Source organism: Stomoxys calcitrans, chromosome 1, assembly GCF_963082655.1.
Source record: "Stomoxys calcitrans chromosome 1, idStoCalc2.1, whole genome shotgun sequence".
NCBI classification, from domain to species: domain Eukaryota; kingdom Metazoa; phylum Arthropoda; class Insecta; order Diptera; family Muscidae; genus Stomoxys; species Stomoxys calcitrans.
This window is the reverse complement of record NC_081552.1, coordinates 268,320,754-268,332,005: the sequence shown is the minus strand read 5'-3', so window position 1 is coordinate 268,332,005 and position 11,252 is coordinate 268,320,754. Positions and strand designations below refer to the sequence as shown.

The 11,252-nt window shown below is 36.8% G+C and overlaps 2 protein-coding genes across 2 annotated transcripts in view; one reads left to right on the top strand and one right to left on the bottom strand.

The window, feature by feature from the left end:
- Positions 1-4,462: 4,462 nt before the first annotated feature.
- Positions 4,463-5,872, bottom strand: LOC106089845 (uncharacterized). The gene is made up of 2 exons (XM_013255843.2): positions 5,579-5,872; positions 4,463-5,517 (listed from the first exon to the last, which is right to left on the bottom strand). Exons 1-2 carry the CDS (start codon positions 5,729-5,731, stop codon positions 5,002-5,004), a joined length of 669 nt encoding a protein of 222 aa, XP_013111297.1. The 5' UTR covers positions 5,732-5,872; the 3' UTR covers positions 4,463-5,001.
- Positions 5,873-8,568: 2,696 nt separating this feature from the next.
- Positions 8,569-11,252, top strand: part of LOC106090153 (ribosomal protein S6 kinase beta-1) — a 55,147-nt gene continuing 52,463 nt past the window's right edge. Inside the window, exon 1 of the mRNA XM_013256254.2 lies at positions 8,569-9,470. Coding sequence (XP_013111708.1) covers positions 9,372-9,470 — 99 coding nt within the window. The 5' untranslated portion in view covers positions 8,569-9,371. The remainder of the gene's footprint in view (positions 9,471-11,252) is intronic.

Sequence of the window (11,252 nt, the reverse complement as noted above, 5' to 3'; positions counted from 1 at the left end):
AAACCATATTGCAAAACAACATGACTATGTGATCGCCACGGGAACATGATGGTCATTGGTTATTTAACTCGGCCTCTCATTGAGACTCTCCGCTCGATACCGCTGATTGTCCGAAACTGCAATTGCAGCTTTTTCGTATGGAGCATTCCACTATCCGCAACCTGTGGACGGTAACTCCCAGCTAAGATTCTTTTGAAAACAATGAATACCACACAGATCGAAGCTCAAAGTTTCAGCCTGTGTGCAGTTATACCATACCGGGATGGAGTCCCTCATCGGTAAGGGCTGCGGCCTCAGTGTACAACACACAACCACAATAACTAGTGGTGTATTTTAAAAATTGTTTCAGCGAAATAACACTCCTGGCGGTGGCCGACGGCATGTGAATCCTATTTTCTTCTTTTATTACCCGCCAGCAAGATAAATTCATTTAGTATCATTCGAGTACAGGTCTATTTCGCGGAGTACTCTATCTGCCAATTACTTTTCATAACGTTCGATTGTGTGTGTGCATTACAGTTAAGAGCCATAACACACACAAACAACGAAAAATGACGTGAGCTAGTTACATACCCATATCTGAGTTGCACCAAACACTGATTTTGACAGATAGTGTCCTCGGTTTTTTTTTTTTGTTGTTGGCCAACTGCTCCTATCTGTTAATGAATTTACCTTTCCCGGCAGTTTCATTTTTTTTCTTTGCTTTAAAATCTTTTCACACTATCAACAATTCTTCGGAAGTTCGCGGTAATGTTTTTTTGCAAGCGCACATCCCTGGCTGCATTTGCGATTGCCTCTAATGTTTCTAACACCAAGAGTTGTTAATTTGTATGTATTTTAACCAACACATTTGTAATAAACAAGCAAATGAACAATTTGGGCAAAAAAAAATATTTCCTTTTAATTTCACTGCTTATTAACTAACAAAAGTAACTAAAAAAGCGGTTGCCGAAAAATCCCATTTTTAGCAACTGCCACTGGCAACTTCAGTTGAAAGTTGCCATTCGTAATGCAAATTTGTCAAATGGCAACGCAATTTGAGTTACGGCTAATTTTCTTCACCAACACAATCCTGCCATCACATTAAACTAGAATTAATTGTGCCCAATTGCAACTTTTAAGTCGTTAGCCTAAAAAAAAAATTTAATTTTATCTTAAACTCTTTAACCTAAGTTCCGTAAAAATTCCTTTTTAATTCATTTGTCCCAACGTTTCGTAAATTTTTGTTGACATCTTCAGAGGATACGTCTATTTAATTAAAACATTACATTTATTTCAAATCTTTATGAAAATATAACTAACTTACAAAACAACATTGGAGACAACTTAAATTTTAATATCGCAGATCTTTTTATTGCAACTCGGTAACTTATACTAATATTGTTTTAGTCCTCTTTCAAGTTCATCGTCCTATCTATTTTTTTGTTGTATTCTTAAGCTTTCTAAAGTGTATTTCTTTCTCTCTTTGTTTTCTTTATCTTATATTTTGACATTTTCTAAGTCTGCCCTATGTCCTCTTTTCAAAATATGTTGCGCCAAAGCTGTTTTCTGTGTTCCTTTTTCAATGTCAGCTCTGTGTTCTCCCATTCTTGTTTGCAGCGTTCGTTTCCTATATATACTAAGTCACAGCTTGGTTCGTCAGTTCCCTTTTTATTGCAACTCAGTAACTTATACTAATATTGTTTTAGTCCTCTTTCAAGTTCATCGTCCTATCTATTTTTTTGTTGTATTCTTAAGCTTTCTAAAGTGTATTTCTTTCTCTCTTTGTTTTCTTTATCTTATATTTTGACATTTTCTAAGTCTGCCCTATGTTCTATTTTCAAAATATGTTGCGCCAAAGCTATTTTCTGTGTTCCTTTTTCAATGTCAGCTCTGTGTTCTCCCAGTCTTGTTTGCAGCGTTAGTTTCCTATATATACTAAGTCACAGCTTGGTTCGTCAGTTCCCTTACATTCTATTGCTTTGTTGTTGTTTGTCGATTGGAGTTTTGACGTTGGAAAATATTTTGTTTTGTTTGTTTGTTACGCATATTTTATGTTGTCTGTTTTGTTCATTAAAGTTCTTAAGCTTTTGTTATCTGTTAATCCAGGGATGTATTTGAAGCTACAATATCGTTTGGTTGCTTCATTCGTTGTAGGGTTGCCATAAGTGCTGTTTAGTTTGCGTTTTATTTCGTCGTAAAGTTTATTAATTAATATTTTGGTTATTGTATTGAAATTGTCTTGATGGAATTGTTCGTCACTGATGCGGAGAAATTACTTTGGGCGGCCGGAGTTTATGAATTGGTGCATTCAACACGTTCGTGCAAGCGCAGCAGCGCCTTTGCTTCTTCGAGAATAATTTTCTTTTTGTCCTGGTGTAAGACAAAGGCACCCGGTAGCCTTTTGAATATTGTGAGGCTTGGCCTCTTTTTTCCATATATATGCTGCATCCTTCCACGGGATATTTTCAAATTTGTAGCCATTTGATTGCCTTCACGAACTGGATTTCATTGAATTCAAGCCTACACTCGCCGACCTATCTGTCTTGTTGATGTTTTTTACAACGCTACCAGTACCATTATTTCTAAAATTTTGTTTACTTTGAAATGTTTGAGTTCGAAAACAAAACCCGGTGTGATTTTCCAGCCCAATATAACGCAATCCAACTATTACACTTGAACTGCATCACGAATGACTCTCTTTTAAACTAAACTCAGAGACAAATGCTTTTGGTGGCTTGAAAATATATCGAGCCCTTAATAAAAGAAATATCATGCACAAAAACAATGTGTTTACCGTGGGAAAACAATTTTAGGATATGGAAAAGAAATCCACGCTGCAATAAAATAAACACAAACACCCATGCATTGAAAAAGTGACACAGCCAGTAGGGCAAAGTGTAGGGACTAGTTAGTGTGTTGCATGCATGTCATAGAGGTTCTTTCGCAATTTCTTCGAGATAAATACAATAAAGCAATGTAAGACCTTTGAAGTCCTCAGATTTCTGATGATGACCCCTCTTACCAAGGGGCCGAAATGTATCAAATCATGGTTGATGTGGTGTATCTCCTGTGGCTTTTACTTTTCCATTGTATAAAATTTTCGATCATTTAGCTCATCTCCAAAGAGAAATTAACAAATAGCTGTCATTTCTAGCTGACAGCTATACCATTGTGAACTACAGGGTAGCTGACACGAAGTGTACTACAGCGCAACATACCAATGTCTTGTTGCCACACAAATCACCTATTATTAAATTTTTGCTTGTGCTGCCCTTTTGTTTTCCCCCAAATAGGTTTGATAGACTCGTATTCTACTTCCCAAATACCTTTTCATTTCAATGTCCTATTGGCTTTTTATTTGAGGAGTTTAATGAGTGGAAGATTTTATCCTCACTTTTATATATTGGCCAATTTTCGAAATTTATTCCAGAGTAAAATTTTGTCGAAGCTTTATTTAAAGCATTTCGTCTCCTTTTGTATATTTTCCAATTACTACGAGCATTTTTCGTCTGATTCTAAAAATAAAACAAAAAGTTCGTTTCACTCAACCAACACTCACACTTGGGTGGATGAATTGTTGTGGTAGTTAGGCAAAGCTCGTCACTATTGGATAATTGGACTTGTTTGAAACGTAATTACGAGCAGGTTCATCTCTTATGATCTACGTAGAGATACGACACTAGCTTTCTCTATAGACATTATTGAAACGCGCCCACCAGTGGTGTGGTATAATAATTTCATTCTTCAATGTTCACAGAAACAATCTCTTCTTCTTGGCTCGATCAACCCGCTTTGGGGCAACTAACGTAAAAAACAAAAATATACAAATATAACCGACTCATTTGGGCTTTAATGACCACAACAATGTTCTAAGGAAGGGGAAAAATGTTTTATGAGTAGGTTAGGTTAGGTCGAAAAGAGGGTGCAGATATTAATCCGCCCCATGCCACTATGGACATACACCTAAGCCAGTAATCGGCTTTTTATGAGTAAAAAAAATAAATAACCAGACTCAAGAAAAACAGGACACATATATCACACCACTGGCAGAGCCATTTTTCTTTTGTAACTGTATATTCCTCATAATTGACCTGTAGCTTTAGCCCCCACGTACTTTCGAAAGATTGAATCAACAAACATTTTAGATTTATTTACTATCCACCACCCCACCGCTTTCACTTCGACCCATGAAGTGCACAACATGCAGCATTACTCAGTGAAATTATTCTGTTTTGAGAATCAAAATAAATATGAAAACCCTTCACCACCAACGTACGTACAATCATAATTCTACTGAATCTATAGGCCAAGCACAATACATGTTTATGTGATATCTGATTGCATGGTCTGCTCAAACCATTCGTCAATTTTAAAGCTATGACACGTCATATTAGTCACTTTTGGTTATGATAACAAATTTTGCTATAACCATAAAAGAACCAAATCAAATACACAACTAGCACATACTCGTACATACATATATATATATATATATATATATGTATATTTGGTTAGATTTACATTTATTAACATCATCCCGCTTAGCGTTTAGTAGGTAGGTAGGTAGGTAGGTATATATATTGTATATGGTTGTTACTACAAGTTTACACAATTACATTTTCTTCCTTGAAACGTGGGGTTTCATGTTCAGAACTGAACGAAAACATTGTAACAGCTGGCAAACATAAAAATTTCATATAATACATAGACAATACGTAATTACATGTATGATAAAGACACATTCGCAAAAATAATACACATTTACAATACATTTTTGAAATCAATACCCAAGGTACATATACATACTACAGTCCACTATGTTAGTACTACACACAGCTTCTATTTTTTTTTTTTAACTAAGATTATGGACATATGGATCATTTGTAAGGAATGTTTTCACTTATTAGGACCGACTGAGTAAATTTTCTATAGCATCTTTGTAAGGTACATTTGTTTGCCCATTGATTTTGATAAGAAAACAATGGCCTTGTTTGTATGTATCGATCCGTCGTGACATTTTTACATGTCGGTGGGCAGGATGTCAGGTATAAGATATTTACATAACTCAGTTTCGTCGTTAACAAAGACCACCTTTTTGGCGGTATTGTCGTCAATTAACTGTCTTATTAGCGGCCAAACTGTGGAGAATATTCCGGGGGAGTTGATAATGAGGCACACTCCGAGACGTTCGGGATAGTGTTTGCTCAGCAGCCATATCAAATTTTTGACCAACTGCATGTCCATGCAATTGATATTAAACTCGGCCAAATCAAAAACAATGCAAAGTCTGTCCGTGACTTCTTCGAAGCATTTCTTGCATGCTTCTTCCAGACACTTGACAATAAACTTTGTCATCTCATCAATATCACGCTCGCTGGAATTATGGTTCTTGGCTGGTATATATACAACTGGTCGTCCAAAGCAGTCCCTATGGCGTAGAACTCTGGCTTTGTCCTTATATTGCTCCAAAGCGGCGACACTGTCCAATGTCTCCACACCATATTGCTCTCGCCATTTGTTAGTCTTCAATATGGCCTAAAATCGGAGACATGAGTTCGACAATAGTATACTTTAACACTTGCTTATAGGCTTTTACCTGGAATGCATCGTCAACTGTTTTGAAGGCTCTCAGAAAACGCTTTAGGGAGAAATCGTTGTGGTACTGTTTGGGGTCAGCTTGGGCAATCAAATTCATGCGCTCTTTCAAATCTTTTAAATCATTGTCATTAACAGGTGTAATCTCTTCCATGTTGAAAATTTTCGTCCGAATTCGTTCAATTTAATATACTTTGCTTTATCTTTCTCACAGATAAAAAAAAATATATTATTTGTTTATTAGTGGAGTAGTGGAGGGTTATATGAATCCGGTGTCTCATATAAAAGTCGAAAATTCAACTAATCGATTATTAGACTTTAAAAGTTTAATCGAATAAACGATTATGAAGTCTAGATATGGTGGTGTGCCAAATTATATCAATTCAAACCTGCGAGAAGTTACCATCGATAACACAGATGATGGCAGTAATACAGGGTGACACAAACATAAAAAAGTGCAGAAAGTACGGAAATATCAATCGTTTTCAGCTACTGGCGCCAGAATATTAAAGCACGTTTACATTCAAGGCGGATTTAAAAAAAGTGGTCTCACATTAACAGCTGTTAACAGCCGGCCAGGTTTGCCGGTAAAAGATGTCAGATTTTTGTTTGTGTTCTCTTTGTTGTTACCTTGTTTCTCACATATTCTCTGCTCATGTACGCACACAATTTTTTTTGTGTGTGCTGGCAAAACGTAGATCAGTTTAATGATAAAATGCCGGATTGCACCATATGATTTTTGGTTGTTTTACAATTAAGACCACCTTTAATTGTTTCGCCATGATTTACATTAAAATTTTTATGATTTATATAACTTAATCCAAAAACAAATCCTGTCCGTTTACACTGGGTTTTTGGGGATTTAAATGACATATACAAGCGTACATGCGTATACATTAATATGCATATTACACACATTCATACACAATCGCATATTTTGGAACTTTTTATCGACTATTCAGCCATGAAATCGGATTTATTTGGGATTTAAAAATAAATCCTGCAAAAATCGGATTTATTTTTGTATCGTAAAACCTGCAAAAAATACAGGATTTAGAACTTATATCTCGAAAAGGCCATAAAGCCGGAATTATTGTAGTAGCCAATACAAACTTAGTTTTAAGCTGTGAGTAAACTAATACCACGTTCAGACTAAAGCTGTTTTGAACAAACGACTAGTTTTCCATTTCAAGGCTGGTACTATATCATGGCGAAATAATTAAAGGTGGTCTCATTTGTACAACAACCACAAATCATATGGTGCAATCCGCCATCAATCAAGCTGATCGACGGTTTGCCAACATACAAAGAGAAATTTGTGTGCGTGTGTGTATACGTGCAAGAAAGATGTCGACAAAGAGAATGCTAACAAAAATCTGACATTTTAATACCGTTAAATCTGGCCGGCTGTTAACAGCTGTTCGCGTGAGACCACCTTGTTAAATCCGTCCACCGAAAGCCTGGCAATGACAAAGAAATTGCTTTAACGTCTCATCATCCCCGCATGCCTTACACATGCTATCACTTGCTGCACCGATTTTACATAATGAGCTCGTAGTCCTATGTGTCCAATGATACCAATAGCTATACTGACCTCCTTCTTGCTTCCTTTCAGTAATAGCCTCGTCTTCTGACGATCTGGATCTCCCCATAAGATTTTCGTCGTCCTACTGCCCGTATCGCTGTTCCACAGGGTTGCATGCGCATTTCTCGCCCACGCCCTTAACTTGGACTACGTCGTCCCGAAAGGCTTTGGTTTAACCAAGTTTATTGACAGCAGTCCTCTGGCCTTCACCGCTAAATCGTCTGCCCTTTCATTCCCCCTTACTCCGTTGTGGCATTGAAGATTTTGCCATTCTCAGAGAAAGCGTGAAGATCCTAAGGGGAATGTTCTAGCGCCTTTTTTATTTAATATTCTCCTCTATGATTTCCCAGTTGAAATTCGCAGATAATCTTGTACGCCGACGACTGTATTATATATATGTATGGAAATGACAACATTTTGGCCAAAGAAACCAACAAAAAAAATCAAAAATGGTAACTTTGTCAAACCACCGAAAGAAAGATTTAAGGAAATTTTTCCCCAAAAAAAAAGTAGTACCAGCCTTAAGAGAGGAGAGAAAAAAGAATTGGGGGAACATAAAAACGGTGGAAAAACACAAGTTAATTAAAAAAAGCTAACAAGAAAGTTAAAAAATTTTTTGTAAAAATAATGCAAGTTTAAGGCTGGTACTATGTTCGTTTTTCACCCCTGAAAACCCACAAATATCAATGATTAAATAAAAATTTTAATAAAATTGTACCGTAGGTAAAGAGAGCATGTCTCGGTGAATGAAATTTAAAATCTATTATCTAAAAAATGTAATCGGCGAAAAATATCGCAAAAAACGAATATAGTACCAACCTTAAAAGCGAAAAGTGTCCACAATCGAATGAAAACTAGCTAAATCAGGTTCATTGTTCATACACAGTTCTGTTGAAGTTCTCTTAATTTTCTTCGTTATTTCTCACCCTTGTACTTGGTGCTTCTTAAAAGAGTCGGGGTTTGTTTACTGTCTGTGGATATGTCAATGCATTTTTTATGGCAACGAAACTTTCGTTTGTGGTGCATACCATCCTTTAATCCGAATTTCTTGTAAAACATGTAAACGTCCCATATTTTTGAGTATCGATTAATTTGTGTTTCGATTGTCCTGTGAATATTCGATAAATATCGAAAATAAGTGTAGTGCTACCAGCCATGCGAAATTTTCCCCATTCCAATTTTGGTTTTTGTTATTGCTCCTTTTGTGTTTATATCAAATTGTGAGATTTCAAAAGTTGCATATTTATTAATATTTTACTAAAAATCTCATAAATGTTTAGTATTCTGCTCACAACAAAAAAAAAACTTTATTCTGAATGTTTTTCATGAGACAGGTGATTTATGTGAATTTTTTGGGATTTGTTTTGCAATGCAGATGGTAAATAGGTCTGGCAACAATACAATCTCCTCGTGTTTCGTGTTCGTGATTTACAACAACCAACAACACAAAATATTTTTTCTCGGAATCTTGGAAAAAACAAACGTTAAGTCGACAAACGCATGCAAGTATTGGCCAAGGAGTCCAAATTTACTTCTTGCCTAAGTACGGAGAAAACAAATCGCTGAGCAAGTCAATCCATAGTGGGACAACCATATTCTTGGCTTTTTGTGTGTGTATTGTGTGTCTAAGTGTCTGTTGTCTGCCACGAGCCACGAGCGCTGCTCCGGGACATTCATTCATCATCCAGTGCTATTAATTGGACAAAGACTGGCCAACACGTAATTTCGTAGACATTGTGGAAGTCATTTGTGGACATCTGGTGCTGCTTATCTTCAGACAAAGTCGTCGTCGATGCATTTTAAAAGACAGAGACATTCTGATGAGACACCTCAAGGTCTTGAAGTCTGGTCTTTTTAGTTGCGCACGCACGCATTAAAAGAAAATAGAAAATCGGAAATAATAAAAATTCAGTTGTTTTTGGATTGGATCACTCACTGTGGTGACTGGCATTGAAATAAAGTAGCCAACAACAACAACAAGAAAAACATTGTGGAAGAAGTAGGCGAGGAGGAGGAGGAGAACGATAGTCGTTGCGAGAATTTCAAAATTTCTTTGTTGAGGGCGATTGGTGTTGTGTGTTGTGCTTTGTTTCATCACCAATACCACGCCGATTCACGGCGAGGTTCATTACTGCTGAGCTGCTATCATCGCTTCCACGTTATTTTGCTCACTCAAAATATTTGGTGCAAGTGCAGTGCAGTGTAACAAATGGCTGACGTGAGTGACCCCAATGAACTCTTTGTTCTCGAACTCCACGAGGACGAAAATCCCCGCGACTCGGATGATGACAAAATTGAATTGGACGATGTAAGTACCTACAAAACAATAACATATCCACTCCCCATTCTGCCACCCGCACAAGCCAGCCAACAATTGTAACAAGACCAAGAAGACATGCTAAGAAAAGCACGCTGCTCTGTCGTTTCTTAATTACGTATTTTGTACAATAATAATCTACCTCTCTGCTGCGACAAAGACGGTGACCGCGACAACGACAATGACGACGACGTCGACGCATAGCACACGCTCTTTAGTAGACGGACCACTAAAAAGTAACAGCGGAAAAAACTTGATCACTTTGTGAATGTCAGGCATTCGCATAAGAATTATAGAATGTGCATTCTTTCGGTGTGTGCATTTGGTGGGATGGATTTTCATCAGTTGTAAAACAATTTTCAATCAAATATTCAATGAGAGAATGCCATTTAGACGCTTTGGTAGTATAGAACGATCTGATTCAGTAAGTTGTTTCACTCACATTGTAGTGGAATATTACACAATGATTGACAAACGTAAAACGTGCATATGCAATGGTACTCTTGCAAGCAAGGAAAACAAATGCAGCCAAACCATACATACCTAATTGTTTACAATCCCAATGCTGAGAATGTTTTTCTTTTATTGTAAGTGGTTTGTTTTGGTTAAAAAAACGTAAACCCCAAACATATATTATTGAGTCAAACGGTCAAAACTCCATCATTTTCAGATAAGTATAGATTAGAGTCAATAGACAATTGACATTACTGATTTATTGGGAAACCGACGTGGGCATTGTCATCTTGGTTTCAACCCGGATGAGAACTTTAAAAACATTCCTTAACTAAACCAAAGACATTTTTTAGAGTTTCAGCTATTGATTCGGCTTCCAGAAGCATCTCATTTCATTGAAATATAGTTATCCTACGTAAGGCTCTATTATACGGCATGTAGTTGTCCTATGACATGCCACTTTTTGTATTCACATGTAATTAAAAATGTTTGCCAAAAAAATACATGCGATTCGTCATTTTTTTACTATCACACCTGTATGTTATTGGCGGCGAAAACAGCTGATTTCTTTGTTCTTGTCAGAACCAAAAAAGGAACGGTAAAATAATGGTTGACGAAAAAATCAATTTTTTAGCAACTGACATTGTCAGTTTCATTTGACAGTTGTCATCCGTAGTGTAGGTTGGATTCAAGTTTAAGTGACGATCTAATATCAAACTCACTTGGACGGTATTGTCCATTGTGATGCCACAGGAACAGGAGAAGAAATATGCCTTCTAGTTCCTACCGCTGAACCATCCAGATCGCTTTAAAACCCCCAAAAACTTGTGAAAGTTTACATCCGCTAAATCAGACAAGTTCTCAAAGAAATGAGAACCTAAAGTGGAACTCCTTTTGTCTGCCAGTGCGGGACACACACACATCAGATGTTCTATAGTCTTTCTTCCTCGAGGTAGTCACAGCTTCTGCAAAACTCGTCACTTGTGCTATTTTGAAAAGTGATTTTCATTTGTTTTTTTTTTCGATTAAAGCTAGAGCGTGCTCTATTCCTTCTGACAAAAACACAAAGAAATCAGCTGTTTTTGTTGACAGTCGAATGGAAGCAACCCCAAATTTTTTGTTTTCAAAAATTTATGATTAAACCAGCTTTATCGCAACTTCGACTATTATGATGTATAAAAAAACGGGAACAAACACCAACCACTATGGGTTGGTGTTAGGAGACTTCTAACCAAGTTTTCTAACCAAACGCGTCCCATAGTGGTTGGTGTGTGTGTTGCTACCTTTGGCTTTCCTTTTCCATTTGCATCTCCGATCATT

Bases quoted from the DNA above. Each gene is read 5' to 3' on its own strand.
- LOC106089845 (XM_013255843.2), bottom strand. From the start codon at position 5,731: ATGGAAGAGATTACACCTGTTAATGACAATGATTTAAAAGATTTGAAA. The intron at 5,518-5,578 runs GTAAAAGCCTAT...CTCCGATTTTAG, and splicing joins CAGTTGACGATGCATTCCAG to GCCATATTGAAGACTAACAA.